This window comes from Meleagris gallopavo, chromosome 6, assembly GCF_000146605.3.
Source record: "Meleagris gallopavo isolate NT-WF06-2002-E0010 breed Aviagen turkey brand Nicholas breeding stock chromosome 6, Turkey_5.1, whole genome shotgun sequence".
Taxonomy (NCBI): Eukaryota; Metazoa; Chordata; class Aves; order Galliformes; family Phasianidae; genus Meleagris; species Meleagris gallopavo.
Window position 1 is genome coordinate 20164494 of NC_015016.2, and position 18947 is coordinate 20183440.

The window sequence follows — 18947 nt, forward strand, 5'->3', positions numbered from 1 at the left end:
CAGCGGGATGCGGGCCGCCCCCGACCCCTCGCCTCCCCCTGATGACGGGCGGCGGGCGGAGCGCCTCAGCCGGAGCTCTTTGGGCGGCTTAGGGGTCTCGGCTGGGAGTCCCACTGTACCCCTGTGCTACCATCACCTGAAAGCAACCACTTTTTGCTATAGGCAATCTGTAATCCACCCTACTTTAGCTTAGTGTTGTTCCGTGCTTCAGTATTGCCTTCTTTTGCTGCATGAGCAGTTTATATTTACTGTAATAATTCATTGCTCAAGTGGCACTTTATGGGGGGGAGGAATGTCCAAAAACCAGCGAGTAACGTGGTAATGTGTCAGGTTACTGGCACTGAACTGTGGTGCCAAGCGTTTCTAAGTTTCAGCCAAAATAGATAATTTGCTGCTTGGAAAACAGATTTTGAAAATCATTTTCTCCAACTAATTCGCAAAAGCATTCTTTGTAGTAAATAGCATGCAAACAGAATTGCCTTCCATTTTTTGGGTGACTGCTTCAGATAGTTCTCTGCTCTGCACAAAGATGTTTTGCAGAGAATACAGGAAATAGATGTTCTTTAACATTCTCCATAAGAGTAAGAGGGGCCGCTAATATTAAAATTTGAAGTTACCCCTTCCAATTAATATCTTCGCGTATGTCATGTCTGGGTTTATTCAGCTGTTACATGCACGTGTGTAAATATATATGTGGTTGTTTTGGGGTTGTGGTTTTTTTGTTTGTGTGTTTTTTTGAGATACGTATTTTTAAGCACATTTAAGTTTCATTTAAAGATCTGTTTTGATTTGGGAAAATATAACAGTCATGGCTGTGGATTCACACAGTCTGAGATAATGGCATTAAGAGAAAGAAATTGCACTAAGAAAGTTGACAAAAATCACATTTTTATTCAAAAACACTGAAGTGTAAACCTTTTAAAAGAACGGAATCCATGTTCTAATTATTTTTTTTCTTTTTTTCTTTCCCTCCTTTCTGCAGATGTGAGTGAGGTCAGTATGATTCTTTTTTAATCTAATATTTAATGTTCAACTTCCGTTAAGAAGCCAGACTACCTCATCAGGGCAGTATTACGTAGTAACCTTAGTTCCCAAGGTGGCCCTGGGAAGATACCAGTCCTGAAGGGATTGCCTGGAAATGTACCCACCCCAATTTCTGCAGTGGGCTGGCCTTTTTGAGGGACTGCCTTCATAGGTGTAAAGACCATGAGGAGAAATAACAGAGCATTGGTGTTCGGGCATCATACCTGGCAGTTTGGGGTGGACAAGGCCAGTCTTCCAGGCTAAATTTCATTGCACGGAAGGATTATGAGAGAACTCAGGTGTGATTTTCATTTATGTTATATTTGTAGGCTATAATAAGTATAAAATTGCCATCCTTCTGTTCAACAGAATTTTCTAATGTAGGCACATATATCTTTACTGTATAATAAACTCTTAACCTTGCTAGTAATTTGAAAAGCGTAGGGTATACTTAAATATAGGATACTGACATAAATTGTAGGGTTGAAAGGAGATGAATTTAAATTTGTACAAGTTTTTTTTAAAGGGATAATTTGTACTTTTTTTTCTAATTCTCTGCCTTGTCTCTTCCAGGCATCTGCAGGGCGGAAGGTAAGCAGCTTCATTTTTCTTGTCTGGAGGTGTAGATGGCATCAAATATTCCTGAGCAGAGTAATATTTTGTGGAATGTTGGATGACAAAATTGACTAAAGTCATTATTTCCCAGTGCTCACTGAGATGAGCAAGAAATAAAAAGGAGAGACCAGTGGGTGCAATAACTTAGCAAAATGGTAAATGCAAGTTTTGGATTTAAGCTGCTGTATCCAAGAGAAGAACTAAGCATACTAAAAACCCAACTGCATCAAGAAAGGATTCTTGTTCAACAAGAGTTCTTTTGGAAGGGTTTCATGAATTGAACAGTAGAGCAGTATCCATACAGATCTGAAAGGCTAAGTAGATAACCATTTTATTTTGAAAAGTCTTGTTAAATAGCAGACAGTTATTCAGTAGAGAACAAAACAAACTCTGCCTGTACTTCTGTGCAATGATACTTTGACTGATGTAGTGATGATGGTAACTAATCTGTTTCTTGTAGCGTATTGAGGTCAAAGATAAACTGTGGAAAATAAGTGTAGGACCTATCTGTGCAGTCTTCTTTCCCTGTTTTCATGTACACCAATGATTCTTCATGTGTCTCTTTCTCTGTATCGTCCTGGAAAATTTCCATGGTAACTGATAAAGATCTATTTTCTTCCAACAGGGCCCTAGAGGAGACAAAGGGCCACAGGGAGAAAGGGTAAGGAAGTAGACTGACATTCATTTATTTGTGATCTTTGAACAATTATTGGAAGATCAGTAGGAAAAAGCTAAGTTTAGTTATTAATGAATTTAATGTTCCTTTAGAAGCTTACAAGTTCAATTTAATTAAAAAGAAATCAATTTATGTACCAATGCTAATCCTGGCAATACCTCACCAGCCTTACTGTGGTTATTGTACCTGATCAAATGTGATTCGGTTCGGAGAGCAGCCTAGCATTGCAAGTGATGGCTTGAAAAGCTTTTTTCCAACTGCACGCTATGGAAATAGATGCGCTCTTTGAACAGGATAGGATAAAGAGAAGTTTTATACATAAAGCCCAAATAGACAAAGGTCATTCTTTGAGGGTCATTCAATACCTGTATCTCCAAAGGTAGCTTGGAAAAGCTCTCCTGTTGGTAACTATTAGTGAAAGCGGATGTTATACCGTTAAAGACTTTTGTAAATGTAGCCATAGATGGAAGTGGTTGGATACTTTAATTGTGATGTCCATTCATGTTGCTAATACCTGCTTTTCTAATTTGCTTCTGCATCACTGCTACTTTTTGTGAAGTTGTATTCTGAAATTCATATCCTTATCTGTGTAATGTGTGGTTATGTATTTTTTGGTATCATCTTCTGAAAATGAAAATGCCTGTTACTGATAGGAAGCTATTAAAGTTTCTTAGGTCTTAGTATGCTGACAAACACAATGAGAACTACTAGGAAGAGTGTATTTATGTGATCAGCTGGATATTTGCTTTAGACTACCACTGACTAAATCCGTTTAATGCGATGAGATACATACTTTATTCTGAAGATAGCAATTCTAATTCTTTTCCTTTTGAAATCTGTAAGATCTTGAATATGGATTCTAGCTAGATCAAGTCAGATGCTTCATCTCAAATACTATGATAACGAACCTTGACCGGCTTTGTGCATTGAGAGTGATAGAATGTAAAGGCAAATATTCAGGACCAAATATATGTCATTCCAAGTTGTTGTAGGAGTGGTTATGACAGTGATGGCAGAGTGGTATTATCAAATCCAGTAGAAAAGCAGTATTTTATTGCGGTAGGATTGGCAGTGTTAGCAGCAAGTAATCTGAACTGGCATTTGACTTGTTCTGGATCTTTGTTAGTTCATGCTTTTAGGGTTGACCTGCCAGTGCTCAGTTTGTTGGGGAAATTTTTTAGCTCTCAGTAACAGTGTCTGACAGGCTGTGTGGGTCCACATGGGTAACCTGGTCTTCGTGGCTCCAGGCTTTTGTTGCCTCTCAGTTTGGAGGCTATTAGTATAGATCCAATATTACCCTTATAAATCTTCTGAAAAATGGTGCTATAGTGTATATCTAAATGAGGAGTGGCAAGGCAGTGTAAACTCAGGATATGCTTATTTTCTGATGTTAGTCCTATATTGAAATTATGCATATAGGAGTGCTATAGTATGTGCAATAAGTACCTGGTTGTCTTATCACTGCAGAAGCTTCATGAGCTACTTCTAATGCTCACTTTATAATCCTCGTTTTGTCTCTAGGGTCCACCAGGTCCACCAGGCAGAGATGGTGAAGATGGTCCACCAGGTCCTCCAGGCCCCCCTGGTCCTCCAGGTCTTGGCGGAGTAAGACATCCAAACTCTTTATTACTGAAATTGATAATCTCTGCTTTGTGACAACTAAAGACTAAATGAATATTTACTGGGAAACACTGACATTGAACTGGGAAGTAGAGGAAGCAATTTTGTGTGATTGGCATGAGATTAGTGGTCTGAGTTCCAGTGCAACTCTTCTTAGGATCTATATCTTACTCGGCAGGCTTGGATTCTATATTCAACAGAGTCTTATGCATAGGAACAAATCAACCTTGTTCATAATGTGATATGAGTTAGGATTCAACTCAATAAAGCCTCTGCTGTTATATGGATGGGCTGTTGTGTTCAAGAGAAAACAACTGTACGGGAATAAGCTGGAGAAAGGTTCCCTTAAACTAAAAGTCCATACTTAGAAGTCAGCACCTCTCTTCCTTTAGAATTTTTTGTATCTATCAGTATTAATACTGCAGAATATTAAGTGCACAGGTGTATATACACCTTCTGCAAAAGTGTCTATTGTGCATGCTCTGAAGAATGCTGGCTTTAACTCTTTGCTTGACATTAGGCAGAGAGCATGAAGACAGTGATTCTTTTTGAGTGTTAAAAATCCTCCTCCATGGAAGAATATACTTCCCTTCAGAGTGAATAGCTAAAATTTATTTTTGTATTAGCAGACCCCAACTGTTTTTATTAGTTTTTCTTATTTTATTATGCTAATAAAACAAAACAAGCAAGAAAAGGATTTTCAATTGTGTTGCTCGTAACTTTTTTTCATTTTAGTGAAGAAGGCTAGAGGTGTGTTTGTCTATAAGATTAAAAGATGAAAAATCCAGTGCAGTCTTTCTAAGCCTGCTTGCTCTACAGATCTTATTGAAGCTGATAGGCCCACTTCATCCAACACTCTGTCAAGGCTGGGCTATAAATTTTACTTAAATAATGTGGAAAAAAATACACATAACTTTTGTCATTGGAAATTAGAATTATTTAAGAGATTCAAGAATATTTTCAATTTTTTAATGGGCATTGTGCCTACATACTTTATTTTCAGTTCACACTATTCCAGAGTTTGTATGTCAATACTTGGTAGATAGTTGAGGCCAGTGTGTGAAAGGGCCTTGCTAATGAAATCAAGTCTTTCTGGAAACAGATGAATACAAGTGTATTTGTAATAGGGTCGTGTTTACTGAATTTTAAATGTGTTGCTTCAACATATTGTCTAGCAAATGAGATAACGGGCACATGTAGAATGAGGGTTATCAATGCTTTCGAAGGTAGAAATTGTAGTGATTATTATTTCAAATTTTTGTCATCTACAGAATTTTGCTGCTCAATATGATCCATCTAAAGCGGCTGACTTTGGCCCCGGACCTATGGCAAGTATATGATTTAACACTTGCATAAACACATATTTAAGTCTACTCCAGCTGTGTTAACTCAAAGCGTAGTTTTAAAATTAGCATTTTGATCACATACGTAGTCAGGTTGTAAACATATCCCTAGATAGAGCACAACATTAAGTGTCTGATAACAGTCTTAAAACTGTGTCCTCAACTTGAATATAGCACTACTATATTCTCATCACAATTTCATGAATCAGTGAATATCAATCTGACGTCAGATAGCACATCTACAGTGATACAGCGTACTTCATCTGTGCTGAGACAGGAGAATTCTGTTTTAGGAATTAGATTAATTGTGGAGGCAATGACTACAGGAGATCTTTCTCTAGAAAGTAACTCAATATCTCAGATCCAGTTGGTGACCATTTTTTCCTCCCAGAGGCAGGGAGACAGAGACAGGGGAGGTTTAGGTCAGATATTAGGAGAAAGTTTTTCACTCAGAGGGTGGTGACGCACTGGAACAGGTTGCCCAAGGAGGTTGTGGATGCCCCATCCCTGGAGGCATTCAAGGCCAGGCTGGATGTGGCTCTGTGCAGCCTGGTCTGGTGGTTGGTGACCCTGCCCATAGCAGGAGGGTGGGAACTAAATCATCTTTGAGGCTCTTTTCAACCCAGGCCATTCTATGATGATTCTATGAGTCTATGATGATTCTATGATTCTGAGCAATTGAAAGCTAGCACTTGCTATCTAGAAGCTATGATTCTATGGTTCTATGACTTGCTACTACAAGGCTATTCTGAGGAGGAATCTTTGCCAATTACTGTATATGATGTTGACATCTAAAGTGTCTACTACCTCCTTACACAGTACACAGATTTCTAACCCTTGCTGATGTTAGCAAGAATTTTTCAGTGCATACAGATAGCAAAGCCATGGGTTAAGTTCACCTATCTCAATAACATTACAGACAGTGAGTCTGATGGGTGGGTGAATGATGAAAGCTGCCCAGGATTATTCTGGTCAAGTAATTATTACAATTCCCCAAAATATTATAATTGTTGAAAATATGTTGACATGCATTTAGATAATAACTATAGGAATACAGGATAATTTTTAATCAAGCTTGGCTTTTGATGTCTGACAGTAATTTAGATGACTATTTGGGGTGTAACAACTCTAAGCTCTAATTTTTTACTCAGTGAGGATTCATCAACAGAAAAAGCAGTGAATTCTACCTCCTTGAGGAATTTTTAACTTCCTGAAGTCAAGTGACAGAAAAGTGTGAGAGAGGGAAAGCAGAACAGAAAGGAAAGCAATTATGGAATGTGAACAGATTCAAAGGGCTTATGCAGCATAGATGATTCAAACTGTTCAGAAACAAGTTTGAATTCGTTTCTTGACTAGAATTAGTGTATACTACTATAGCTATAGCCCTTTACTGCATTAGCTTTCCAAAATGATGTACAAGTCTCTGTGTCTAGTAACACTGACATTTATGCACATTTCTTTTCCTTTTTTTTTCCTCTCTACTTTTTTAATTATCCTTTTTTTTCAGTATCTCTTCTTGAAAGTTATGATGAAATTGACAGGCCCCAAAATACATAGGTCATAGTATGTCATTATGACCTTTAAAGTCTGAAAGTTCATTCCCAAAAAAAGCAATGAGTATACAGGAATGAGCCAGTGTGTGAAAGCATTTGTTAATGAGCTACAATAGAATGAGATGCCTGATCACAAGGTTCTCGGCCATAATGGCACATGCTTAATCATCTCACAGGATGCACTGGTATCAGATATGTTTGTACGTGGACTGCCTTTGCAAATTCATATAGATCTTTTAACTTCCTCAAGTTTGATTTGAACGTTGCACACTGAAAATTACCATTTTAGCCAGAATTTTAGGAACATCAGGAACAGATATTATAGATGAGTTTATGTAGCAGTATTTGATTGGTTTTCTTTTTAATTATTTATCTTTCCTCCCTAGGGTTTAATGGGACCTAGAGGCCCACCTGGAGCATCTGGACCTCCTGTAAGTACAGTCAATATTAATCAGTATAAGGATTTTTTCATGCCTATCAAATCACAAAATAGTTTGTTCAAACACTAACAAAATCTCCCTTTCTGTCTAGGGTCCTCCTGGGTTTCAAGGTGTTCCTGGTGAGCCTGGTGAACCTGGTCAAACAGTAAGTACAGATGTCACATTGACACTATTAGCATTAGAAATAAAATGCAAAGATAGGTTTGTAATGCTTAGGCCTGCTACACTCATCCATTTACAGCTCTTGAATGTTTAATTGGATATTTCTGTTACAGAAACAGAGATGAACATTCATATTCACTCCTTCAGATCTGAAACTCACAAAGTGCAATGCCAGTTAATGTCTAAGGACCTTGAGTTGGTTCAGTCTCCTGCTATGTCTATACGAAAGTCAGAAACCAGGGAAGAAACTCATCTTGCTTGACATAATACTCAATCTATTTTTAACAGGGTCCTCAAGGTCCTCGTGGTCCCCCTGGTCCTCCAGGAAAGGCTGGTGAAGATGTAAGTCATTAAGTTTTTCATCTGTTTTAGGGCTGTGATTCAACTCTAGCATTAAATTGTTGTTAAGCTAAGCTCAACAACAATTCTATTGGCTATCACTTTTACATTGTTCTGTAATATTTGATAGAATAAATAAGCCCCTGAAATCATTATTTATTAGTACAGAAGGTGCTGTTTGTGGAAAAATGGATAAATTTAAAATCTCTCCAAATACACTGTTTCCTGAACACAGGGAAAGAGAAGCTCCCAAGTTCTCTGCTTATTGAAAGAAATCTTTCCTAGTTATTTTCTTTTTTTAGAAAGCTTTATGTTATTCTTTTATGCAATGAACTTTCCCTCTCAGTGTATTTTTACTGAACTTTTTAGGGTCACCCTGGCAAACCTGGAAGACCTGGTGAGAGGGGTGTTGCTGGTCCTCAAGTAAGTAGTGATCTACTGTCTATTACATGAAATAGTACTCATATCAATTAAACCTCTAATAGTGTTTCTGAATTGCTCTCCATAAACAATCAATTAATATTCTTTACATGGATTAATCTCAGCATCTGTTTCATTTCTTCTTTTCAAGGATATTGTGTAGTTATGTTTTTGTTTTGTTACCTGCCCCCTCACCCCTCTTTACTAGTAACAGAGGTAAAATAGAATGCTAACATAGCTGTGATGTCACAGGTTAATTTCTGGGATTCAGAACTGGGAAATGAAACTCATTATTGTTAGAGTGGAACAAGTCTGATCCTGGGAGGTTTGGCATTACACTGTGTTTCTCACTTGAGTGAGTGAGACCCCAATCTACTCACTAACATTAATGAAAGACACATGGTTTTTCTTTATTCTTTAACTGTATATAGCACGAGAGATGATCCTTCATGCTCTGTGTGTTTTTAGGGTGCTCGTGGTTTCCCTGGAACTCCTGGTCTGCCTGGCTTTAAGGGAATTAGGGTGAGTATGTGTGTACTTCTTCCCTGAATAGTTAACTGACAGCATTTCAAGACACTGAAAACCCCTGAAAATCCCCTCAAAGTTAAAAGTATATATTACAAATGCATTAATATCTTTGAAGTTTTGAATTTTCTCTATCAAAAGAGACTCACAGTTTGTGTATAGCATTTAGTCAGAAAGTAGATACTTAACATTTAATTTTCTACTCTATCTAGGGACACAATGGTCTGGATGGTCAAAAGGGACAACCTGGTACTCCTGGCACCAAGGTAAAGATGAAATCTGAAAATGCAGGATGCATTTGTAGCTCTTTCTAGAGAAATATGTATGAAATCTTCAGCTGATCTTCAATGTTGTCACTGAACATTGCCCATCTGCAATAATCTGGAAGTCAGCAGATCATGTAGGACAAAGAGGTGCAACTCAAGATGAGAAATCATGTTAGGGTCTTTTTCTTGAGTCCTTGGTCAAGTAATAACTGTTAATGTGTGAGAGCAGCAGAACTGGATTTCTAATAATTGCCTTTATATAGACTGTAATTGGAGTTTAGGTGCTTTCTCTAAAGCACGTTAAAATGAGAATCTAATCTGTCTAGAAAGCTCTGCTGTGTGATACATGCTTGAGTGTAAGGCTTTCTGCTAAAATTTTGGATAAATGCAGTGCTTTCCTGAGTTAAGGCTACTCGATTTTCAGACTTTTTCCTTTTTGTCTTCCTCAGCTTAGTACATATTAGAACACTGTGCTTCAGAAAGCTTTCCTTAAACATGGTTTAGAAACATTTAGCAAGCTCTTCCTCTCAATGTCTTCATCACTCCCACTTCAGTGCCTACTAGCAGTGTTCTTAAAAAAACACTACTACTTTTTTGGGTTGTAGGGAATTTTAATTTTGGTGATTCATTCACTGTAGGTCTGCATTCAAAAACTTTTAATGTAACAGTGTAAGGATCAAATTCTAGTCCTCATTGTTGCTTGTTTACAAGAGCTTAGCACTACTTGCTTATAGTTATTAACTGTATCATGGTATTTTCCAATATCACTGCAACTTGTTGAGTTCCAGAAAAAGTTTGGTAGTGAGAGAGACTTGGGAGACTAAAAGCAGATGAAGTAAATAATCAAATGAAAGAATAGTTATTAGGAATGCTAGTTTGACTGAAAACACAAGAATGATGTTTGATTTAATTGTGATTAAGGCAAAAACTTCTATAGTTTGCAGCATTTAAGGCTTGGTACATTCAAGTATGCTCAGGACTCTGGTGCTCTGGAACAAACTTTGTCACTATAGGCCAGTCTAGACAAACAGTGAGTTTACTGAGAACTAATATTAAGGGAGATAAGTCATGTTTTAGTGGTTTCACTCATATCAATATGATTGGTCATAAGCATTTGACTCGGATACTTCTGTCTTATTTTTAGTCATTTGACAGCACAGACTAGAAATTTTGTCACCTTAACCTAAAGCAAAAGAAATTATTTTCTTTCTCTAGCTAAAAAAAAAAGTTGCAGTTTGATCAGAATTGGTAGTTGACTGTTCTGTAGCCCTATCTCTTAGGTGTGTGCCACAGTGCAAGTATAACAGAATGAAGAAAGGGAGTAAAGACAGCTGAGACTGGCAAGTGAACCAACTTGCTCCAAGCCTTCTCTTTTAGGAGGATTTCAGGTGGCTTTGCTCCAGTATATAATGGACAGTCACAGCCTCTTCACCATTAGGAGCCCATGTGCTGTTATTCTATATAGTGGTGTGAGTGCTACAGCAGACAAGAACAGGAGGATACAGCAACTGACTATTTCCTCTTTAGCTGGCTTTGTGCTGTCAGTCCAAGGACTCCTTTGAGTAACTTAAGCATGTTAATTTTTTCTTTCACAGGGAGAACCTGGTGCCCCTGGTGAAAATGGTACCCCAGGACAACCTGTAAGTATTTAGTGCTGTTGTGGAAAATCTGATAGGTGTGGCTTAGCCAGCATTTTGGCCAATTATTTTCATCAGTAGCAGTCCAGCTGGCTAGATGCTCAAATGTAATAATACATTAATATTTGGAACAGAATTGTTTGGTTGCAATCTACTTTGCATAGAGACTTAGCAAGTGAAAAAAAAATCTGTATGTTTGCTTAGTAGACAGATCTAAAAGAACTAATTTCTCTTTCAGGGTGCTCGCGGTCTCCCTGGTGAGAGAGGAAGAATAGGCGCCCCTGGACCAGCTGTAAGTGGCTTCCCATCTGTCTGTTGGTACTAATGATCAGCCACTTACTGTGGCTTTCTCTGATCGTTGACTCTTGCCTGTCTCTACTCACTATGTTCTGTGCTTACAGGGTGCTCGTGGGAGTGATGGCAGCGCTGGCCCTACTGGACCTGCAGTAAGTCCCAGTCCTGATCTTTAACAGCTTAGCTCCATTAGGCCTTATGCCCATCTTTCCATTTATAGAGAACTCTTCAGGCCTCAAAGAAGTTGATTGTGTGGGTATTTTGTTGCTTAATAGGTTGCCACAAAAAGCATTAAAAAAACTGTAAGTTCTTTGCAGACAACGTGCTGTGATCCTTGGGATTTATTTTAAACCCATCTATATCTACAGGACAAAATATTCTGTCATTTACACTGATGAATTCATAGTAAAAGAGCTGGTGAACAAAATCCTTATTTGCATCAGTCTAACAGAAGAATTCTCAACCCAAAATTAAAGATTGTACCTTTTAACAGGTAGCTTTAATGCATATGTTGCAAATGACTAATATTACATATATTCTAAAAGTGTTACATTCATTCTACGACACAAGTTTGCACCTGCAGTACAGATTTACCCTTTTTAAAGGAGCTAGTGTTGCTGTTGCACACCACTGACTTTACTAAACCTCATTTATTTCAGTGGCATAAATGTGTGTACAAACGTAGTTCAAAGCTGTAAAAAATAAAATAAAAAAAAAAATACATTAAAAGAATCAGAAATAGGCCAGAGTAGCTTTTCCTTCCAGCATTCAAAATGTACATTGGTGATGTAGCCATACGTGATCCTGTCAACTTTACCAAAAGTTGATTCTAATGCTTCTCATCACAGCAAACATCTGCCATCCTTCAGCAGAATAGGAACGTTAGCAGAATTATGAATTTCACTCCAGTCCTCCTACATAGGGTGTTCTAAAATATGTGATTGAGCATTTAAAATGCAGTCACAAAGACACCTTAGCCAAGATCTGATGTTGTACTCTGTAGAAGATCCAAACTGCTTTTGATACGTTGAAGGTAAATAAAGTACCCTAGGAAAAATATTCTCATGTTGCTCTGACTGGACAGCAATAGAAACTTGCATTGGGTTTTGGTGTCCATACTAGTATTTTGCACATGCTTAGGTCTTCATGTTGCAAGTGTTCTGTAAAGGATTTTTTTTTTCTTTTAAGCAAGAACAAAAATATTGTTATCCTCCTTTGCCTTTGGGAATTAAAAATGTAAAAAGAGTCACCATAATAGAAATTCAGAACGTTTATATTTTCATAGGTATTTTGCAGAGCATTTAATCTTTTTTCTTTGCTTCTGCAAAACCAGTGAGAATGCCACGTACCCAGTTATGGAATGCCAGAAGCCAATTCCTCTTCACTTTGTAGGCTGACCTATTTTATTCCCTTGGATCTATGTGGCAGTTCTACAATAGGTATTAGTTCACAAAAGGAGATATCAATCCCCAGTAGCTATGAATGAGTTTCATGTTCTATTAAACATCAAAGAAGAATTGTCCCTTTGTAGTACAATGCATTAAAGGCTAACAGGCTATGAATCCATTAATGTCTTTTCTCTGTTGGTGGCTGAGTACTGCACACTAAGAAGCTTGTCCTGTCATAAACATAAATCTCATGGCAATCACTAGATACAGTAGCCTTGGCAAGCTGAAATGCTGCTGCTTTTGCCATAAAAGAGGTATAAGCACATACTAACTGCCTCAAACTGTATTTTTCTGGGTATGAATGAAGATTTCTAATTCATTCATATTTTATAAGCAACTCCTATCTTCATTAGCCGTTAAGCTTGATCCAATTTCTTGGATCCTTGGACATTCTTAATGACTTCAATATCAGCTGGGTCAAGCACTGGCTTCTAAAGAGATGCAGAGATCTTACCAGTTCACTTCTCTTGTGTGAAGAAGGAAAAATGCTATCTGCAATAATGGACTCTTGCAATAGACCAGAACAGTTATTGGTGTGAAAGTGCACACAGTCATCCCTATACTGTAAATGTGTTAGAAATGGCCACTCTAAGACCAGCATTTGCAGGGTGCAGCACTGCTCCTCATTTGTTTTGGGACAGTACAGCAAGGCATCTTGTCTTGCAGATACCTGTCTGTCTAGGATGCCTATCCTCTCTTTGTTCTTCCTCAGGTGTTTGGCTTCATTGCTTAATTCATGTTTTTTCAGATACACTGCAAGTGTTTTTTCTGCATTGACCTTACTCTCAACTATTTGTAATGAACCGAAGTTTAGACTTGCAAAAGGCAAATAATATTTCAGTGTGCAGAAATGTCTAAGTAAATGTGCTTTTCTAAAATCTGTTTATTTCAGCAAAATTTTTGTGATTGTTGAAAGCCTTTGCTCAAATGCTTCCCTTTGGTTTCATAGGGCCCCATTGGTGCTGCTGGTCCTCCAGGCTTCCCAGGTGCTCCTGGTGCTAAGGTATGAATGTCTGCCTCTGCAGCTACATTTGACAGTGAATACAAAATGTGGTAACTAGTATTGTTAAGCAGCAGAAATTACCTGAAGTGGTAGTACCATCTTGTCAGTTACAGGTCAGAATGAGGAATAATTCCTACAGTATTTGGAGGAATATTTATATGAATGTTGATATAGTTATTAGTTATTCCACAGCTGACACACACACACACACACACTCTGAAGAGTTCACATGTTATTTAAAACCATATAACTGGAAGAAGTAACCTGCTTTGGGATCCAGGGCGTGATCTATTCCAGAAGTTGGCTGTACTGTCTTGTATTTTGGATGTAGACCTTCATCTATCACACGTATAGAAAAGATCAGGCGGCCAGCATAGCCAGCAAATCATGTCTGGAAGCTGTAGCTATGATTGAGTTAGGAGGGAGCTGATTCAGATGATAGATGCTAGGCAGGTGTAACCTAGTTTTTCAGCACATCTTACATGGTATGGTTGTATACACCTTTGAAAAATGATGTAGATCATGACAAATAAACAAAGTAGCAGTTTACATCACTTGACATAAGAAGAGAAGGGTAAAGAAGCTTTAGCTGTGTATCAGGCTCCTTCCAACCTGGGTTCTTGAAATTGATGGAGAAATTAAATGCAGCAATGAAACTGCATTTAAACTTTTCAGCTTTTGGGCAGTATCATTTTCTTCTTGTCTGATACTTGTGTAATCTTGCATGATTCAGTTTTATAATAGGTTTGAATGCAAGTTTCTGAGATTGGTATCAAGAATCTTTTTCCCTGTCATTTACACCACTGTGAGAACTAGACTCCAGTTCTCTGACCAGGCACACTTTGCATCCATGCAAACAACAGCTTATTTACAAGATTAGGTCTATTAGGTCTCATACACATTGAGACATCTCATGCCACTGCTTGAGACTCATCTTTGTAGAGAAGACTGGAATCTTAATTCTGATTTTGTAAGTTAGCCTTCTGTAATAGTACAGATATGCTGATCATCTGTTGTTCCATGTTGTCCATCAGCTTTGATGGGATCTACCTATTTTTACCAGTTTCAGTGCCTTTAAATTCCAGTAAAGGCCTCTCAGCTTCTTGCTTCCCTAGACTCTGAAACAGGAAACTGTATTGGATTGTCTTATAATGTCAGGCTAATGAAATTACTCTGCAATTGCCCTAACACTCTGGATACTGATACAGAGCTTTATCCTTTTCTCAAACAGGGTGAAATTGGACCTGCTGGTAATGTTGGCCCTACTGGTCCTGCTGGTCCAAGAGGAGAGATTGGGCTTCCTGGTTCCAGTGGTCCTGTTGGCCCTCCTGTGAGTATCTTGCCAGCCTTTATCTGTTGTCAGATGGGTGCATTTGAGACTCTGAATTAACCAGTATAATTTTTTTCTGCCTCAATAGGGCAACCCTGGTGCTAATGGTCTTCCTGGGGCTAAAGGTGCAGCTGTAAGTATAGCCATGTGCATACTTATTTGCTTTAAGAAAAAAACCCAACACACCACATTTCAGTTAATGCATCCGAAAAGATAATGAACTTACAGTAAGTTTTCTCTGTGTTGCACAGGGTCTTCCTGGTGTTGCTGGTGCTCCTGGTCTGCCCGGTCCCCGTGGTATTCCTGGTCCTCCTGGCCCTGCTGGTCCAAGTGGTGCTAGGGGACTTGTTGTAAGTGACTGTCTCCTGCTTCTTCACTTGAAAACTGGATACAGCATCCATCGTTGTAAAATATTTCTTCCAGATGCTTCTCCATTTAATGCGGAGACTTCTGTTGCTTCAGTATAATTAAGCATCGTAGCTTGTTTCTGTCTCTCACTGAGACTGAAGAGGTTTACTTTGTACTCACTTTGGCTGCAAGAACTGTTAAGCTCTGACCCTCTTGATGATATCAATAGAGATGTGATAGCAGTCTCACAGTCAGACCCTCAAGGGCTATCCTCAGGACAGGAACCAGCCCAAAGTGTTTCTTAGTTCAATTACTATAATTTCTAAACATCTTCAATGTGTTTGTTTTCATGCCCATTAAGCCTAAAGTACAGCTGTATTAACTGACCATGTCAAAGTAGAGTCAAGTGTGACACTGGGTGATTAAAGATTTTTGATTCATGAAAATGTTGTACAGATAGGATTTATAGATAGAAATTCTAGAATGGTGCTTAATCCTAGGAACTCTTTTTATGTTGGACTCTAGGGTGAACCAGGCCCTGCTGGTGCCAAGGGAGAAAGTGGTAACAAGGGTGAGCCTGTAAGTATGGCAATTTGTGAGTGTTATTTCAATGAATAGACGCTCATAGTACCTATAGCTCAGCATCTGATTTATTCTTTTCCTCTTTTGGCTGAAATAGGGTGCTGCTGGCCCCCCTGGCCCTCCTGGTCCAAGTGGTGAGGAAGGCAAGAGAGGCAGCAACGGTGAACCTGGCTCTGCTGGTCCCCCTGGCCCTGCTGGTCTAAGAGTAAGTTTTCTTTTCTTGTTCCAGAAGTAAAAGCAAAAAGGAAAGAAGAAATAAAGCTATATTTGCAAAGGGAAATTGAGTAATTATAAATGACTAAATTTGTGTTAATGCAACTAGACAAAGGCCATTTTGCTATTCCGAGCCTTTTGATTTGTTGGGACCAACCCTATTTGTTTTGCATTAATGCTGTTTATTATCTTATCCCTGAATTAATTATAGGTTGCTTTGTGTTATCCATTGATTAATATTTAGAGAATTAACACTGATTTTGCTATAAAGCTTCATAATGAGATATAAGTGCTTGAAAGAAATAGTCAGCTCACATGTAATGTGAGAGATGTTTAAATTCAGTGTCTTCAAGAGTGTCTGTAGTATGCTTAGCACTGGGCCAGGAAACAACACAATGGCCTTCAGAAAGGTATGTAGCTTTGTACAGGTGCCTTTTTCACCGGAAAAGGCTAGGAAAAAGGGCAATGCTTTCATCAGTTTTTTTTATAGTGGAAGTAAGAATTTGTTATTGCACCTTTCACAGATTGTACAGAGTTCAAGAGAAGCTAGTAACACTGCAGAGATGTGCAGTTGAAACACCTGCCTGGTTGTGTGATCCCAGCTGTTGGGCAGACCCACTGTTAAGATTGTGCTAAACACTGAAAATGCTCTCACAGAAGCAGATAAGAATTTAGAGAAATAGAAAGGAAATGAGAGGGATTTCTTTCACAATATGCATTTGCACTTATAACATTTAGCAGACTTTCTTGAAAAGCTGAAAGTTAGCTGGCACTCCATCTCACAGGAACATTATTTTTCTTTCCTTTTTTAAATTTAATTTGTATTCACTTGTAGGGTGTGCCTGGATCTCGTGGTCTCCCTGGAGCTGATGGCAGAGCTGGTGTCATGGTAAGGCTTATCTGAATCATTATTTCTAAACCATCTTCTTTTACATACAAATGTGTGATACTTCTTGCTACCTCTTCCTAATTTTATTTCTTTCTTTTGTTGTTAGGGACCTGCTGGTAACCGTGGTGCTAGTGGTCCTGTTGGTGCTAAGGGTCCTAATGGTGATGCTGGCCGTCCTGGTGAGCCTGGTCTTATGGGTCCAAGAGTAAGTTTGAACTGTGCAAAAAGAAAACTACTTGCATTTTGTGGATAAAATTATTCAGATATCCAATTGCAGGAAGTCTATTCATGCCACAATTAGACTATTTCTATCAGCACACTGAAAAAACATGATTAAGCACCATCAAAATGTTTACTGAAATTCATTTCTTTAGTATGTGGTAGCATCTAATAGCCTTGGTCATGGAGCAGCATCCTCTCGTACTGGCTACTCCACTGACTTCCTCTTGTTATTATTTACAGAATGGGACCATTAAGATCACAGTTGAGGTGTATATCTCCTCTGTGATATGAGATGACTGATCTCAATTATTTCAGTTTTATTTTGCTAATGATTTCACTGAAAAAAGCCATCCTCTTTATTGTTTCTGGATCCGCCCGGATTATGTAAATGTCAATGACTTTTGTCCTTTTAATCTTTTTTCCCTTTCTACCCACCTTTCACAAAGTGTTTTCACTGCATTTGTGAACTACTGAGTGTCTGCAAACTTTCTGCTAAAGTAGAGCCTAAATGAGTTTATCTAAGCAAAACACCTAACCTCAGTCATTTTCAGCTGCATGGAAGCACACACCACCAGTTTAGATGAGATGTAAACTTGATAGAACATACAGTCTCATTTATGTGCGTGCATGCACATGCATGTATTTGTAAAAAAAAAAAAAAAAAGTGTGGCTTAAACGTTGGCTGGTTTGATTGCCTTCTAAAAACATGAAACCTTTCCTTTCTCAGGGTCTCCCAGGTCAACCTGGAAGCCCAGGTCCTGCTGGCAAAGAAGGTCCTGTTGTAAGTACTCTGGTTATAATTGCTTCCCCAGTGCATGCAAAGCATCAATGAAGATTTAAGAAGCAGAAATCTGAACTCTGATACAGCTACTTAAAACCAGTGAGACTCTACTACTCAATTACTCAGATCTGTAAAAAGACTTTCCATTCATTTCTGTGGGTCTTAGATGGGGCCTTTGTCCTGGAAGGGGAAGAAGAAATATAGAGCTCTATAACAAGAAGAAAAAGGGAGGAATGCAGATGCATGTGATATATGATCAGTGTTTAAAAGTCAAATGACAGTGACTTTGTGTACTCCACTAGTCATTTCATAGGTGTGTTTCCTTTTTCTAGGGTTTCCCTGGAGCAGATGGGAGGGTTGGGCCAATTGGTCCAGCTGGTAATAGAGGTGAACCTGGCAACATTGGATTCCCTGGACCAAAAGGTCCCACTGTAAGTACAGTAGAGAAAGTTTCTATTTCTATTTCCAGACTAAGTTGTAGGTTCCCAACTCTTAACAGCCAAATGCATCTGTGTATTCCTGTACTGTCTATTGAATGGTATTTGCTCACTTTCAAGAGTTCTTTCTTAAATTGCTTTCCAATTATCTAAGATACGGCTAAACAAACAATAATATACTTAATTTGGGAATGCTTGGACATTGAAGTGATGAGATTAATAATCTCTGTATTATCATTTCTTTATGTCCATTCTTTCATTTCTGTATATACAATTCAGTAAAAGTTCTGTAGAAGTTGGACATGAAATCTTTATTTTTGGAGCACAATCCGAATCTTGCTCACTTTAGAAGAAAAGCTACCATCAGTTTCACTGGGGCTCTTGATATGACCCACAGATGAAACAGATAATAGTTCTTTCTCCAGATGTGTGGTGTTGCTGTGCACATGTGTGCATGCAGAGGTATTAGTGTATTACATATGAAACTGCACAGCATATCAGGAGCTTGCATTACTATCCCAAAAATAATCAAACAGTTTTGAAAAGATGAAATGCTGATTTGCATTATTGCTCTTCCTCTTTGATTCAACAAGCCAGATGTATTTTGTGGCTTTTTAAATTAAAGAAACGTTACAATGAATCTTTCATCAAGGAAGTATCACCTTCTATCCAGTAGTATAATCTCAACCTCATGTGAAGTCTTAATTGACTTACATGTTGTTTTTTTTTTCTTTTTCACCTTCAGGGTGAACCTGGCAAACCTGGTGAAAAAGGCAATGTT

The 18947-nt window shown here is 38.3% G+C and overlaps 1 protein-coding gene across 1 annotated transcript in view; it reads left to right on the plus strand.

Annotated features, from left to right (window-relative positions):
- Positions 1 to 910: 910 nt before the first annotated feature.
- The window catches only part of LOC104911464 (collagen alpha-2(I) chain-like), an 18518-nt gene continuing 481 nt past the window's right edge, over positions 911 to 18947 (plus strand). The window contains exons 1-25 of the mRNA XM_010712677.3: positions 911 to 993; positions 1597 to 1614; positions 2264 to 2299; positions 3836 to 3919; positions 5206 to 5262; positions 7217 to 7261; positions 7362 to 7415; positions 7721 to 7774; positions 8141 to 8194; positions 8660 to 8713; positions 8929 to 8982; positions 10578 to 10622; positions 10858 to 10911; positions 11021 to 11065; positions 13311 to 13364; positions 14596 to 14694; positions 14783 to 14827; positions 14946 to 15044; positions 15568 to 15621; positions 15722 to 15829; positions 16673 to 16726; positions 16833 to 16931; positions 17676 to 17729; positions 18062 to 18160; positions 18912 to 18944. Coding sequence (XP_010710979.1) covers positions 5260 to 5262; positions 7217 to 7261; positions 7362 to 7415; positions 7721 to 7774; positions 8141 to 8194; positions 8660 to 8713; positions 8929 to 8982; positions 10578 to 10622; positions 10858 to 10911; positions 11021 to 11065; positions 13311 to 13364; positions 14596 to 14694; positions 14783 to 14827; positions 14946 to 15044; positions 15568 to 15621; positions 15722 to 15829; positions 16673 to 16726; positions 16833 to 16931; positions 17676 to 17729; positions 18062 to 18160; positions 18912 to 18944 — 1260 coding nt within the window. The 5' untranslated portion in view covers positions 911 to 993; positions 1597 to 1614; positions 2264 to 2299; positions 3836 to 3919; positions 5206 to 5259. The remainder of the gene's footprint in view (positions 994 to 1596; positions 1615 to 2263; positions 2300 to 3835; positions 3920 to 5205; positions 5263 to 7216; positions 7262 to 7361; positions 7416 to 7720; positions 7775 to 8140; positions 8195 to 8659; positions 8714 to 8928; positions 8983 to 10577; positions 10623 to 10857; positions 10912 to 11020; positions 11066 to 13310; positions 13365 to 14595; positions 14695 to 14782; positions 14828 to 14945; positions 15045 to 15567; positions 15622 to 15721; positions 15830 to 16672; positions 16727 to 16832; positions 16932 to 17675; positions 17730 to 18061; positions 18161 to 18911; positions 18945 to 18947) is intronic.